Consider the following 16,200-nt stretch of genomic DNA (forward strand, 5'->3'; position numbering starts at 1 on the left):
AATTGAGAGTTTTTTGAGACCACAAGGCCACTTAGATGTCAAAAAACATGTTTGGCAGTTGTATTTTCTTTATGATGATTTAGTATGTCATTCATGCAAATTGAATTAAAAAGTGTAGTCAAGTATCTACCCACTTTAATACACACTATTGCTGTGTTCTGCATGTATACATGAAAACTGCATGCAACTATCTAACTATCTCTCATCCATTTGAGGGAATTACTAATTTCATGCAGAGAAGTTTTGTAAAGTGGTAATCTATTCTGAAAAGACCTTTGGATAAACCTTACTCCTCCTGAGGTAAATTTTTTATGTTCTCTTATATCTGATGCCCCATTTGTATTCAGGTTTCATAAATAGCAGTGGAACTAGAAAATCAAAATCCAGTTGGAATGTATAGACGTATTCCTTTGCACTGGTTTTGCATCCAGGGTAAATGCTTATGTGGCTTTTAATGCACTTATTGTTCACTAAAAGAAGGAAAGTTATGACACAAGGAATTCTATTAAATTTCAGAGTGCTAACATGCAAAGTTGTTGCTACTAAGACTTCAATATATTCTTTCATAAAATTAGTTTTGCATGAAATTGCAACATATCTTGATTTTCCTTTAAAAATGCTTAAGATCTTTTCTAAAATACTTGTTGGGCATTCCATCTTGATACTCGAAATACTCTTGCTCCACAGTTCTTGAATGCTCTCCTGGCGGACATCAGATCCTGCAGAGCCCTTACCGAAGTGTGGATTTTGATTCATCCCACCTCCAGCAATCAGCTATTCAGGAGTTGATCTGTGACCATTCCCTAACACCGGGATGGTATCGCTTCATGATTTTTGATAAGCCTGCTGAGATGCCAACCAAGTGCGTGGAGGTATTGTTACAAATCATTTTGTTCTGAGAAATAGACATTTTGGTGAAGAATTTTTCAGTAGGATAGGTATAAGAAAGAGTATGATTGTGGGGACTGATGTGAAACAATATGAAGTTCCTATCTTCTCTAAATACTTGGTTATATTAAAATGTGTTAACTGGAAAATTAAGTCTTAATCACTGAAAATTTTACACTGAATGGGCAATAGCAGAGGATGATAAATTAAATCCCTTTTAGAGCACTCAAAGACTGTAATTTCCACTCAGTGCTAAAGAAATTTTCTCAGGGGCAGCATAGCAAGGCTATCATGTTGTAAAGCTGGAACTGTGTGATGGTCAGTGTGCTGGGAAGGCCATCTGAGAGCAGTATAAAGGCTTGCAGCCACATGATCCCAGTAATTATGGAGCTTTTAAAGTCATCATGTCACAGAAAAGAGATTACTCCTAAAGTGACTTGAACTAACAGAGCTAATCGAATATTAGTTGCCTTGTCATCTGCAAGCCTCCAAAGACTCAAGAATTACTTGAAATATTTAATACTTCAGATGTCTAGTTCTTTATTTCAGGGCTTATTGGTAGCTTTATTTTGGAGCTCTGTTACATTCTGAGATACATCTTTTTAGTTTCCCCTTTTTAAAACATTTCCTTCCTTAAAAAACCTAAAAATGTCATTAGAATATTGTAGCCTTGATTTTTCTAATGAATTGAAATTTCCTTGTCACAGTCTCTTAAAAAAATAAGCTAAAATCCCATCAATTAAGTGCTTTTAAATTAATACAAAACAGTTCAAACATACTAATACATCAGCTGCCCACATCTCTTAGAAGAAATCCAGGTTAGCTGAGCATTCAGTTGGTGGCAAAGGACAGATAAAAGGTGACAGCTTTAACGCCCTTATTTGATACTCAGTGTATTTCTGCTCCACACTGCATTTGAAGAGTGCTGTGCTCTGATAGCACCCACACAGTCACTTACTGTAGGTTAATGGTGCAAAGTAGCTCCCCAAGCCGTAACACAACTGTGAGCTTTTCTGAGCAAAACACTCAGATGTGGCTTCCAGTTAAGTTCCTCAGGCACTAAATTATAGCCTGTCTTTAGAAACAAACACAAATTCACTTGGTTAAATAAAGGAATTAAGTCTTTTGCATGCATTTGTGTTCAGCCTTGAGGAGGACAGTCAGCAATCCCTCTGTTACACTGGCTGAACTTTGCTGAAAGCTCATGTAAGAAATTAATTTCATACGTACCTCTCATTAAAGCACAGCAACAGGTTGCTGTAGCATTAACCATTTCCTGATGTTCTTCTCTGGTGCTGAAGATGAATCACTGTGGGACTCAAGCCCCTGTCTGGTTGTCTCTGAGGGAGTCCGAATCCATGCCTCGCCCTGGTGAGATCAAGCAGTTAACAGCTTGTGCCACATGGCAGTTTTTCTTCAGCACTTCAAAAGACTGCTGCCTTTTCCGAATCCCTGTCAGGGTGAGGAACTGCGGAGATTTCTTTGTTTACTTATTGCAGCCCACCCAGGGATGCATGGGGTACTGTGCAGAAGGTGAGAAAATGCATGCTTTAACTCAGCTAAATGGGTGTGTTTATAAGTAAGTGTTTTTCTGATCTATATCTGTCTGATATTTGGTGGAGTGGAAATGTCAGGAAATAATTTTGCTAAAATTTCTTGCAGTACTTACTTTTAATATTGAAATAATAGAAGAAATGATCTGAAGTGGTGAGATGGATTCACTTCACCCCTCTTTAACTTACATGTAGCATTTGACTAATTTCAAAGGCCAGAAACTTAAGAATTGAAATTTCCATGTAATGAGATGCAGTTATAGGACACATCTAGAAGTCAAAATTCAGTGCACCAAAATTCAGTGTAATTCATGGCACTCAGACTTGTCCAAACAGCCATTACTGAACCTGCATAGAATTATGTAACAGAAAAATTTTTGTCTTAAGAACTTGAGCAAACTGGTTTTATATCAATTATTATTTATCACTGTTAGGAATATATTTTGTTGTTGTAATTCTTATCATCTTTCTGGAGCTTATACATGTTGTTGCTAGAAGAAAATTCAACACAGGAATGCTCTACTGATACACATTTTTTTAGTACTATGGGAATGGAGACCTTTGCAATGTCTCCTATTGTCTTGGGTGCTCATGCTGCAAAAGTATGTTGGTATTCTCATCTCAAAACTTCAGTATTTCATTATTCATGACAGATTTTTCAGATAAGCAAGCCAGGGTTAAATCCTTACAGTTATAAATACTGTGAAACAGTGACAAATTAGTGTAGTAAGAGATTTTTACTAGCTCATATAACACACCATTATGAAAATACTAGCAATATTTTCATGCATTATGTGCTGTATTGCTTGGAGTCATATTCTCTGTTACTGACTACTTTCAAAAGCTTAGTAGCAAATCTATCAGTGGGCTTTAAGGTGCCTTGTTGGCCCATCATAATACCTTTAGATCCAATCCTTAAGTCTTTCTCCAAGGGTTCAGCAAGCATGTGCCTGAAACAATGACGAACTCCTGCACAACAGGACTTGCATTTACTTTGGATCCTGGTACATGATGAGGAAAGAAGATATAAAACCATAGCTAGACAGTGAACTAGCAAATTTTTACTACCTCAAAACAAAGCAGGCAAAAAAAGCATAACTCTTGTTTGCCTCTACTGAACACTAAATCTGAAACACATCTTGAGTTTAAATGCACATATTTAAGGTGAAGTTGTCATGTGAAGCACATTGTACTGTTGTACTGCTTTTTGTATCTAGGTTGCCATGTGTACTGTGTTTTCTCTTTAACCCCTGACAGCTGTAAATATGTGATGCAAATTTTCAGTCTGTCCTCTACATGCTAAGGAATTCAGACATTACACCACTGAAGTGTGGAACAGCAAAATCTAGTCTTCATTCTTTTTGGTGAATGGTGTTTCCAGCGTTGCTGCTGCCCTTCTGATTAGTTTGAGTAGAGTGACTAACTGGCATTTTCATGTTTAAGTCAAGTTCCACTTATTTTTTGTAGGATTCAAAATACAAAACAATAGCAGTGCACAAGCACTTTTACTTAGGCTTCTGGAGGAAAGGTGATTTTTTTCAAAGCAGGTCCGCATTGAATTTCTCTGTCCAGGGTTAAAGAATAAGTGTTCAGATGTGAATTTGGAGAGGCAAACTATATATTTAACAGAGTAGTATAATTCCTTTTTATTCACTAACAATGTGCATAAGTATTGGCCAAGCACATCAGCAGTAAAAGTTGTAGAGGTGGTAGAATGTTCTGTACCCTTCCTCTTAGATGATTTCCAGCACAAGACTGTGCTCAGTGCTGTCATCGCTGTGCAGGGATTGAATTACAAGATTGCTTCTATTCTGAAAATTTGCACTTCAATTAGTGTTTTGGGACATTTGGTCTATAATCTAAGAGCACTGGTGTTCGTACTCTCTGTGTGTGTGAATATACGATGTAAAAACACTTTATAGTTGTTTCAGATGCAAGGCCACAGATCTGTGATCCTGAGGGAATGGAAACTGAAGGCATCTGTAGCAGTGAGTATTATGTTTTGATTTTCAAGGTTTTATGTGCGTCTGTGACCCAATAATGTCAACGTTTAGTGATATTCTGACTTGAATAAAAACATGTTCATGTTGTTAACATTATTCCTTGGTTCGTTGCAAAATGAGCGGTTTGGAGGTAATTTCAGGCAAACTTGAATTACAAAAGTTTTTTCTCAGAATATTTTGAGTAGTTATCAAAATGTCAAAAAGCAACTGTAATGATGCTGAGTGACAGATTACTTTGATTCTGCAGCAGCAAAATATAAGAAGAATCTATAAATCATATTGTTGCTTATTCTGTTCCTTTCTAAATAGCCTTTTTCCTTTTTTCTTTTTCTTTCCCCCACTTTCTTCATAAATAGTGAAATTATTCTTCTGTAAGGCAGATTCCTTTGCATGTTTCTCTCTCCTGTCTGGTAAAATAATCAATTGCATTTTATTCTCTTGTTTATATTTTTTGTTTAGGTTTATTTGGATTGAGTTTTTGCCCTCTCTAGCACCTTCCTATTGTCTAGAATATAAAGAGTTTTTTCTCCATTTAATAATTATTACAAGGAAGATACACATTTTTCTTTGATTCTCTTAAGAAATTATATAGTTTTTCCACATATTAAAAGGTAAATAGTGTATTAATTGGCAAACGATATTGTTGACATTGTCAGTGTCATTGTATACAATGCTGTTTTGCGCAGAATAAAAAGCACAGACCACATTTCTGTTTGACTAGGTAGCCTGGCTCCTACATCATCTCCATCTGTGTCACCACCACTTCCATCTGTTCCTGAAGTTGTGGCAGAGATGATCAAAGGCAGCCTCTACCTGAGGTGTAGCTTTGGCATTCCTTTGGCAAACAGCTCTCTTGGATTCATTGTAACTTGGTCAAGACTTTCTCCTGAAGGTGTCAAAGAAGAACTTACACATGAAACAGCAGTTCATGCCTTCTCACTTCTAGAACTAGATGGGATAAGTGTCAGACTTGGAGACAGGGTATGTTAAAACATTATTATGATTTCTTTGTGTATTTGAAAATATGGCTCAGTAGACACTAACAGTTTTTAGAGAGATGTCCAGCACCTCGCTGTATAATTTTTCATGGCAGAAGCCTACTGCCTCTAGTTATTTACACCAACTGCCCATGTGAATGTGTAAATATCACAGAAATATAACTACCACTGCCTCTGAGGTTTTGAGACTGGTTGTCTCAATACAGTGCAGTGTGCCTCCAGGAGGTAAATTTTTATTCAGATAATGTAAATTAAGAGGATTTGGGGATGAAACTGCATATCAGTGAGAAGCTGTAAGAGCCAGAGGTTGTGAAAAGCTATGTTGTTGATTCATTAGATATATATTTTTCTCTGGATGAGCTGCTGCTTACTCATTTTTTGTCTAGGATTTATGTTTTAATCTCTGCCATGAGAAGCAGTGGGATGCCTTACCCTCCATTGTACCAGGATGAAGACATGGTAACTTTGAGAAGCCTAGACATTGAAAAATCAATACATCTTCTACCTATATATACCAAAATATAGGTTAACTTTTCCTGGAGAAAATAAAAACAAAAAACCCGTAGTTGGTATGCATATGTATGTTCAAGCCAAAGCCAGGCTGCCTGGATGGCTTATGGACAGCAGTAGCAATTGTTACTCTCCAAAATTCATTTGGAGACTTTGCGGAGACTTTCCTGACAGTGTTGGCTTGGTGACAGTCAAAAGGAAAGGCTCAATCATGAGCTACCTCCTGCTGCTATGAATCACTTCTTTTTTTTCAGGTTCGGAAATACTGCAGATGTGGTCAACACATCTCAGAATGGATACAGCCAAAACAAAGGCCAAAACAAACACCAAACCAAAGCAAAACCACAATGTCTGATAGGATGGAACTGGTTCAGTGGAGGGAAATCACACTGAATTCCTCATCTTGAAAAAGATTATCCAGGTCTATAACATCAGGAAAATCATAATCTAAGATCTGATGGTCACTAAAAAAATTAAAAGGCAAAAACTAGTAAATGAAAAAAAAAATAAATAAACAAGTGTAAAATACATTTTCATGGATATCATTGGTTGCAGAAATGCTCCAGAAAAGATTTTTTTAAGTATTCATTAAATATGACTTGTATGCAGCCGTTAGTTAAAGAAGTCTCTGCATCACTGGTAGAATATGCCAGGAAAAGGTCCTAGGATGCTCAGTCTGTTTTTATTTTTTTCTTTAGCTGTATTTATCAATTACCAGTGGCACTGGTACCTTTTGGTGCAACCAGAAGACTGGACCTGATGAATCACTGAATTGACCATGGTGGCCACGTTTTGTCTTCATGTGACCTCTTCATACTAAAAATGTATTCTCTTATTCTGGTTTTACCCTACAGGTCTACTGTAGCAGTTCTTCTTTTTTCATGGACAAGCCAGATATTCAAAGCTCTTCAGTTGAGAGCAAGGAATTTTTTGCTGGAATTAAGGTAACTTTGTAAAAACACAATGTAGTAGGAATTTTTGAGTATTGCTACTGCAGTCAGCCCTCTGACTAGAGGGCTCTTTAAATGTATAAACTGTGAATTAGTAGAGCCTGTTGTTGACTGAGGTGGACTTAGATTTGTCTAAAAGCAGGAGAGTCGCAGCGGTTTGTGTGCTCGGAAGGCTGAATTGGCACCTTGCACACACAGTGCAGGCCTTGGTTTCCAGCAGCTGGAGCTGACTGGTGCTGTGCTCATAGAGTTTGAGGGCACAACCCTGAGCCAACCTGCTCTGGGTTTGAGGAGGGGTGGCTGGGAGGTGTCTGTGCTGTGCTGCTTGGTCAGAGGCCAAGCACCAACCTAGTTTTAGTTCCTACGGTGAATAGAACTGTAGGGACCCATTTGCTGGCCAAGGATGGGACCCCAGTCCCAGAGAGACAGACTGCATGTCATTAATTCCATATTGGGTGTAGTCCTGCTGACTTAGCCTGAGCTTGTTTCTTAGGATTGGGGCCCAGATGTCACTCATGGAGATGCAGTTCTGCAGTGTACTCTGCAAAGAGGCAATGTGTTCTCTTTGTTTTCCTGTGAGCCTGCATTCAGGACTCAACCCAGCCTACCAAGCTCAGCTGTTACTGATCTCTAGCTGTTTGTACCTTACCTTCCAAGGGTTACTCATTTTTGTGGTGAAGATGTGGTTTGCTAACTCCTTCCTTCCTAGCTAACCATTTTTCTTGCCTTTTCCTTATCCTTTCCCCTTTACCCACCTCTTCAAGACTATGGCTGCTGTGTCTGCATCTTCTCCTCAACATGCTGCTGCTCCTCAGCCCATGTAAATAACCAGCACTCCTAGCTGGTTAGGAAGCAGTGCTGGAGTTTACTCACAAAGATAGCATTTTAAGTACAATTTCTTCTGTGCTAGATACATCCAGAAACATATGAAATATCAGAAGATGGGAAGCAATACAGACTGACAATAGAAAGTAGCATTCCTATTCCTTGTCCTGAATTTAGCCAGCTAAAAAGTGACTGCAAAATCTCACTAACATTAAACAGTGTTGATGAAGGTAAGTATTACCCTGATTTTGTTACATTTTGTGTATTTAATTATATTTTTGTATATTTTTATAAATACTGTGCTGGTTTCTTTCTTCTTCAGAGTTGTTACACTGTAAAATACTTTCTGGAATGTTAAAACAAAGTATTCAGAGTCTGCATGATGCTGCTGAAAATATGAAAGAATTAAGTGTTCAAGTTTGCAGGTGTTTTGATAGACATTGATGTCAGAGCCACATTCTTGAACTTGAATAGACAGAATACTGTAACACTTGTAGAGTTTATAATTCAGGTAATTTTGTTTACCTGTTGCATTGCCAGTATTATATATGCAGTCAAAAAGTCATCATTTTTTACTTGTATAGCCATTTTCTGTAATATTTTCTCAAGCACAAATCCTGTGAACCAGAAGGAGCCTTGCCTGTGCAGACAGCCATTTTTTTCACATTATCCAGCCTATCATGGTTTCCATTTGTCTGTCAAACGGGGGAATGCAAAAAAACATTGTCTTGGGTGTGTATATGAAGAGGTAGAGAGGAGGTTTTTTTGCATGACCAAGCCAAACCCAAGAAAAATGCATAATTGTTTTAATTTGTGAAAGTAAATAAGTTAATATCTATGTTAACAGTAGTATGGAGAATGTTGCTTATTTAGAGGAGGAACTCACTAATGATGTATTTTCTTTAAAACAGGTAAAGAGCAGTTAGGTCTAAACCTGGCTCTTTCTTCTTGTCATGTGGATCTTCTCCAGAAATCCTGCAATAATGGGATCTGTAGTCAAGCTGTAATTTATTTCACTGCTGTGACAGACTTCATGCAGGATGGAGACAGGATTACCAGAATTGCAGCTGAACCTATATCCAGTGACAATTTCCTGTGGAATGGCTATGTTCCAGAAAGCACACAGGTTGAAAACCTTCATGTTAAGATCTGTAAACTGCCCAGAAATGTGTCTGGTGTTAGTGAAGCTTTTATTTCAGTTGTGACTTGCTGATTCACACCAAGATTTCTAGGTGGTTGATTTCAGTTGCTTTATTATATATTTTTTTTAATTCTGTGTTTTCATTTGATTTTTTTATTTTACATTTTAATATTGAGGTAACTACTCAGATTTATTACAAGTATAATATAATATTATATACTTTTTAGAATGTAAACTACTATCATAAGTTAAATAATGTAACTGAGTGTATTTATTTCCTAACCTGACATGTACAATTTTTTTCTTTGTTTTGAAGATTACAGTTAAGGATCTACCCACTGCCTACTGTTACTCATTTACTGATCCTCATATAATTACTTTTGATGGAAGGTAATTACTGGCTTGCTGCTCTTAATTTTAAATGTGTTGGGAGTTTTTTTGGATGGGTTTTGAGGAGTGTGTTTTATTTCTTTAATTATTTCTATATTTATTCTAAATCTGTGCTGGTAAGTAAGCAAGTAAGCTGCAGTTTCCTGCAATTGCACTGAGTGTTTTACAATTTCTTTTGACAATAAGGATATATGTGCTTTGGTTGGTAAAAGCTTGCCAGTCATCATGAGGTTTGCATTTCTAAAGGCAAGTTTTGGGGTTGTGGCAGGAGAATGAAGCAAGTGGACAAGAGGAGTTGTAGGTGTGGAGTGAGTCTGTTGACTGCAAAAAATAGAAATGTTCATATATTAAATATGAACCATGATAAAGTGATTGAGTAAACAAAACTTTTAATGCAAAGGTGTTTCCAAACAAAAGCATAGTTTCCCTATTTCTGTGTGTCAGTATCTGAATCCTTGTAAGTACCAAATTATGAGAAGCTGTCTGGTGTCTCAGTAGCATTTTGCTGTGTTTATTAGTGGCATTGAAAGCAGCTTGCTGCTTTCACTTGCACATCACTGGGCAAAAAGGATTTTGAAGTGAAAACAGTTTTCTTAGCCACAGCTGGTTTTGGTGTGCTTCTTTCTTACAAGGTATTTCTGATTCATAAAGGATGTCTGAACAAACACAGGCTCCACACCTGGGAATTTTATATTCTTTGTTCAGCAGAAGCACATTTCAAATGACAGGGTGAGAAGAAGAGGATGTGTTGCCTCCAAAAAAGGATGTTCAGCCCATATATGATAACAGAAGGGGAAATAAAAGTTGTGATTGGTTCTTTGATCGAATTTTGACTATTACTACTAATAAAGTCAATGGGCTTATCCTGATCTTGCAGTTTCTCCTTCAGTGAAGTTTTAGGGCTGTCTTAACTGGGCATTGTAATCACGGATGCATTGTGATCAAGCTTTCTCATGAAGCAGTGTTTTACTGAAATGTGATCTGTCTGGAAACATGATGCTGCAGAGAAAGAACTTTCCTTTTAAGGATAAATTACGTTGCTACTTTATTTTTCAAACGGAGGAAACAAATTACCTACTGAATGATGGACAATCCGATGCAGTCCCAGTAGTGCCGCCATCTGCAGTTTGTCTGCTGGCCCATTATACACAAAGGAAATTGACAGCCTACAATCAACTGTCAAATGCCATTTATAGCCAAGAGGCTATTAAACTTACAGCAAAAGTTTGGGGGTTTTCTTTCTGTTTCTTTCTATTTTTTTTTCTTGCTGCTATATCATTAAATTGGCTATTTTAACCTTGCTTCAGGGGACAGATGGCTAACCCTAAGGAAAAAAAGCAAGTTGCTATTTATGGTATTCATCTTAAATGATCATTGGGAATAAGCACTCCCCATCTCCATCTTAATAAAGCAGACCTTTTTAAAAGGATGTGACTTTCAAAATCATTTTGTCAAGGGTACTTGTGCAGTTTTCAGCAGCTGCCCCCACATGCACACTGCTATGCATTTTATTGCTCTTGCTGTGTAGGTGTACCATTGTACAAACACAAAGCTTGAGAAGTACCCTCCATATGCACTGTTACAATCAAAGAATGGCAGTAGCTTCATGCTTATGTTTCCATTCACAGCCATTGTCTACATATATTCTGCTCACGATCCTTCTTTTCTGCTGTAAAAATAAGATTTTTTTAAATTATTTTTTTTTTTAGAGCTGCTCAGAGAAAGATATGATGGCGTTTGCTTAGGATAAATCTGTGTTTTTCTCTGTGGGCTGTATTGTTTTTTCTGACTTGGGAAAATGAGTTTCAGTATCAATGTTCACCAAATATTAGAAATTTGCTTGAAAATAAAGTTGCTGACATGTAGTGATACAGTTATTTCACAACCAAAGTGATATCACATGCTATTCTTTTAATTCCAGAGTCTATGACAATTTTAAAACAGGAACATTTGTTCTCTATAAGAGTACATCTCGGGATTTTGAAGTTCATGTTCGCCAATGGGACTGTGGAAGTCTTCACTACCCAGCATCCTGCAACTGTGGCTTTGTTGCTAAGGAAGGAAGTGATATAATTGCCTTTGACATGTGCAGTGGTCAGCTCCATGAATCACAGCCACACTTATCGGTAATAAACAGAGACACAACAGGAAGCAATGTCAGAATCACTGAATCCTACCTAGGAAGAAAAGTAACAGTAAGTGGTAAATAATTGCTCACAGAATAGGTAAAATAAAAAATCATGTTTCTCATGAGGCTGTCTTCAATCTCTTTTTAGGTTTTGTTTTCTTCTGGAGCTTTCGTTCGTGCTGATGTGAGTGAATGGGGAATGAGCATTACTCTTAGGGCACCCAGTTCAGATTACAGACATACAGTGGGACTCTGTGGCACCTTTGATGGAAATGCAGAGAATGACTATCACAGTGCAAGTGGCATGGAAATCCCAAACCATGCTAATGTTCCTTTTTCTTTTATTAAGGAATGGAGGTAACAAAATGCTTCTGTTGATAAATCAAATGTCATCATTTTTGGTCCTACCTTTCCTTTACACTCTTAAAAACTTGTTAAAATAATAATAAAAAATCTCCTTAAGTCTTCAAGTTGATATTAGAGTGTCATAATTATGTTCCATAATTAATTTAAGAGAAAATTGAAACTGAATTGCCAAATAAGTATTTAAGCACTATGGTGTAAGATTAGTTTGATTTGGTTTGGAACAAAGTACCAAGGTATACAGAAAATATCTACTCACGTCCATTCTTTTATAAGTTACTCTTGAGATTTTGTATTTTTTAACTGGTGTTTAAATATAGTTGTGTGTTGCAGACTTATGCTGCAGAAGTATGAAACAACCAAGAATAAAAAAAGTTAATACTTTAGTAACACAAAGAAAATAGTTCAGATGATACAGTTTCGCTTTTTCCTTTCCTCACTAGAATTTCACCAGGAGAGAGCTTGTTTGACAAGACACCTGCTTCGTTAACATCCTCTAGAAAAATTTTCTTCTGTGACTGTACACTTGAAGATGCACGATTATATCAACCAGCAAACAAACTGGAGATGGTTACTCAGTCAGAACCTCCTCTGTCTTGTAAAGAAAGTGAAAATGGTCGATTTCTTTCTTTGATACCAGGACTGGATGTCACTGCTGAGTATCTTGGTCCTGCTGATCTTGTCAGGGGCTTAAAGAAACGTTCATCTACACACGAAATGAATTCATCTACGCTCCTGCAGAGGCAGAACAATCAAACCAATCTTCACAAAATATCACAAGTAAACTCCCGTCTCTCTGCCACCTCAGTGGGAAATACAGAAAGAAATACAGGTACAGAAAGAGAGGGAAGTTCAAGCTTAGACATTAGGAGAAATTTTCAGCATTACAGCAGTCATTTTGACAAAAGTCAATCTGCTACAAGTAGAGGGAAGCGACAAAATTATTATGAATACCATCCAGTATTCATCTTCCAAAGTCTCAGCCAAACAGACTTAGAGGGATATAGTTATTTTTTCCCAGAGGACCATGCCATTGACACAGATGAAAAGCTCCTTCCTTCTTGGCCCACACCTTCAGGGCTCACTGAATCCAGTGCTTTGTTCCTGTGCCAGCAGGCAGTAGCTAATTCCAGCATAGGAAGATCCTGTGGTGCCCTCCTTGGCCGGCGAACAGGGGATGCCATCGATATGTGTGTTAAAGATTTGCTGCTGAAAGATGACCTCGGTTGGGCAGAAGCTTCCTTAGCTCTGCTGGAGAATGAATGTGAGAAAAGAATTTTGGAAGAAATAAATTACAACCCACAGGAACTTGAAGAGTCAGTTGAGAGCCTACTTACTGCTTTAAAGTGTCCCAGTCTCTGCAGTGGTAATGGGGAATGTACAGAATGGGGCTGTGCCTGTTTTCAAGGCTACAGCTCATATGACTGCAGCATACTGTCTGGTAAGTGGGGGAAAATGAGATCATGTTCTCAGTGTTTGTGCAAAGTGTGGTTTTTTTGCTGCCTTCCTCTCCTGCTTATGTACAATGACAAGGGTTCTCAATTATTTAGTTACAGTTTACTACAGCTATAATTACTTTGCATTCAGCCACCTTGTTTCCAAGGACAAAACATGAGCTTAGTTTCTAATAGGCCAGATTGAAAAAGTCAGTTTGAAATGCAGAGACTTGTAGCCCCAAGAGACTGGCAATGTTTGCACATGCTGTCTCCTTCAGGGAAAATATGCCACATTCATCCCTCCCCTAGATTTGTATAGTTTATGTGATCCTGTTTATTAACTCTAAGTGGGATGTTTTTGTCGATGTTACATCTCTGTAAGCTGTTAGATGGGATGGGAGCAGAATTGCTGGTGAAGAAAAAAGAGATATAGCAAATTGTGCTGGGCAGGAGTTTTTTTCATTTTCACTAGTAAGATATTCACTAAAACTTCAGTTGAACAATTACACTGGAAAAACATGAATAGTACTACCAAAGTCAAAGCTCTTCCAAAATAAAACCTGTTAATACTTTGGTTTGCAATGGTGTTTTTGTTTTAATAACTTATTTAAGAGCAAATAGAGAAAAAGAGAATAGAATAATAAGAAATATTTGACTTCAAGAGGAATAAAATAAGCTAGTTTTACCTCATAAAATCTGTTTTTGAGTATTCTGATCTGTCAGTTTATTTCCTGAAATAACTCCCATCTGAGATTTTTTTTTTTAGTTTTTAATTTTAAAAAATCTCTATATAAATTATTACATAACTGTCTCCTTTCCAATGCCTATTTATAAGGCCTTAGTTTCATTTCAGTTTTATCCCAGAAGTCTGATGTAAGCAACCATAGGTAAGAAAGCAAAACACGTATTCACAAGTGTTTGTTATAATTTGAAATTTCTCTGCTTCAAATACTGAGGTTCCAAGAGAAAACAGAAGCTTAGCTTTAACTTTAAAGTTTCAGTTTAACAGTGTAAAAGCTTTCTGTTTATGCTTCCCTTCAGCTGGATTCAGATTTTCTTGTGTACATAGTTTTCATGGTTGGATAGAAAAATAAACATATTGCATAATGTAAATGCTTATGAATGAGTTCTCATACTAGCATTTATTGTCTAATCTCTGCTTCCAAGACCAGGCTCCAGAAATTACAGAGCTGGAGAATGCTGGGCTGTGTGATATTCGGCAGTATGAGTGCACATCAGTGAGAGTGTTTGGACATGGCTTCAGGGACTCATTGAACCTGAAATGTGAAATCATCAAATTGCAAGTAGGTCTCCCTGAATAGTGACAATTACATTTTAAACTTCTTAGAGAACAAGAGACAAAATATCAAACATATTATTCATTGATGTGGGCACAACCCAATGCTTTAGTGGAAGCTAAAAGCAAAGGCACTCAGCGCTTTGCAGAAACACTCAAGACTTTGCAAGATTGCCATTTCCTCCATGATAAGAGAAATACAAAACATAATGGGAATGTTCAGCAGCTGGGAGGGAGATAAGAGCACACTGCAGCTATCCATCAGAAAAGGGCAAGGGCAGCCCTATTAGTAACAACCAGTACATCGTTGTATTTTTAAGTGCTTATGGAGAGGAATTGAAGTACCACTTCTTTGAAAAAGGACAGCAAGGTTAAAACCATGACTAGATTTCTGTCTCAAATCTAATGCTTGAAATAGCCTTTTATAAACATAATAAATCTGTTAGGAAAAGATAAAGGCGTTTTTGATATGTTGTCCATTTCACAGAGGTAGAATACTATGGCTATTTCATGATATATGTCAAGTTTGAACAGAAGATTAAAAAATGTTTCACTGTAAACTTTAGGGGAATCTGTGTAGAGAGACTGTTGTTGCTCATCTTTAAAAAAGCTTTTCAAGGCAAATATATAAGCAATTTACAAGTTGTAGCCTGGAATACATGGTCAGCAATTACAACTTTTTATGCCATGTTAGACATGAGAACAAAAAAACCTAAAAGTAAAACTGTATTTTATTAGTGTGATGATGGGGGTGAGAGCTGGCAAAAGGGGAACCATTCAATGGGAAATTTTGTTCCTGAGACAATAGTTTTCCTTAGCTATTTCCAGCATATGCTGAAATTATTTTGACAGATTAGGCAATGCTGGCTATAGATTTTTCTTAAAGTCAACATGTATCCCCTCACGTTGGCTTGAAATGATTGTTGAGAGTAAGTTTATGCTCCTCTTATATTAAAAGACTTTTAGACCAAGCTCACAGTAAGACAATTATTGGGAGTTCACTTATCACAGTTTGAAATTTCTCAGTTTTAACTCATGGCAATTTGTTCTGAAACCTCTCTTGGCAGTGCTGTATTTGGCTCCCTATGCAAAAACTTCCTAATTAGTCATTTTTAATGATGATCACTGACAAGAGCCATTTTACTGCTGTAATTGCAGTTGAGGAGAAAGCTGCAAATTTTTTCCTTGAGAATACAAAAGAAAGGAACTTTGGAGTACTGGTTTTTTTGTTAAGTTTTTCAGGCTGCAGAAATAGTGAATTTAAGGAAATGTCAATGGACTTGCAACAGTATAGGACTGCACATATTTTGAGATTGAACTTAAATGATCAAAATTTTGTGGAGGAGGCATATTGACAGAATTTAGAATTTCTTTTTCTTTTCAATATTTTCACATTTGAAATGTTAAATCAAATCTATTGTTCATAGGCTCTCTTACCCAGTTTAGGGTAGACACTTGATAGAATTTTGGGTAGGAAATAGCCAGGAACCTGTGAGTACAGAGATAGAGAATTTGAAGGTAAAAGATGAGAGCATGTTTAATCTCTGCAAAACAAAAATACAGTTTTATTTCCTTCTGTTTTACATTGAACTCCAATTTCTATGAACCTTATGAGCTGGAATGCTTACAGATCTGAAGGCTTTTTAATTGGTTTTTGAAAGGTTAAACCGTTCCTGAAAAATTATCTGAACTTGCCTCCAGCTAGTAACAAAAGGTTT

The 16,200-nt window shown here is 37.0% G+C and overlaps 1 protein-coding gene across 1 annotated transcript in view; it reads left to right on the top strand.

The window, feature by feature from the left end:
* The window catches only part of VWDE (von Willebrand factor D and EGF domains), a 37,995-nt gene that overhangs the window by 4,872 nt on the left and 16,923 nt on the right, over window positions 1-16,200 (top strand). The window contains exons 2-13 of the mRNA XM_063411435.1: window positions 688-872; window positions 2,190-2,421; window positions 4,364-4,429; window positions 5,166-5,425; window positions 6,807-6,896; window positions 7,813-7,957; window positions 8,639-8,853; window positions 9,185-9,258; window positions 11,180-11,453; window positions 11,535-11,743; window positions 12,193-13,190; window positions 14,353-14,489. Coding sequence (XP_063267505.1) covers window positions 688-872; window positions 2,190-2,421; window positions 4,364-4,429; window positions 5,166-5,425; window positions 6,807-6,896; window positions 7,813-7,957; window positions 8,639-8,853; window positions 9,185-9,258; window positions 11,180-11,453; window positions 11,535-11,743; window positions 12,193-13,190; window positions 14,353-14,489 — 2,885 coding nt within the window. The remainder of the gene's footprint in view (window positions 1-687; window positions 873-2,189; window positions 2,422-4,363; window positions 4,430-5,165; window positions 5,426-6,806; window positions 6,897-7,812; window positions 7,958-8,638; window positions 8,854-9,184; window positions 9,259-11,179; window positions 11,454-11,534; window positions 11,744-12,192; window positions 13,191-14,352; window positions 14,490-16,200) is intronic.

This window comes from Prinia subflava, chromosome 1 (genome assembly GCF_021018805.1).
Source record: "Prinia subflava isolate CZ2003 ecotype Zambia chromosome 1, Cam_Psub_1.2, whole genome shotgun sequence".
NCBI lineage: Eukaryota > Metazoa > Chordata > Aves > Passeriformes > Cisticolidae > Prinia > Prinia subflava.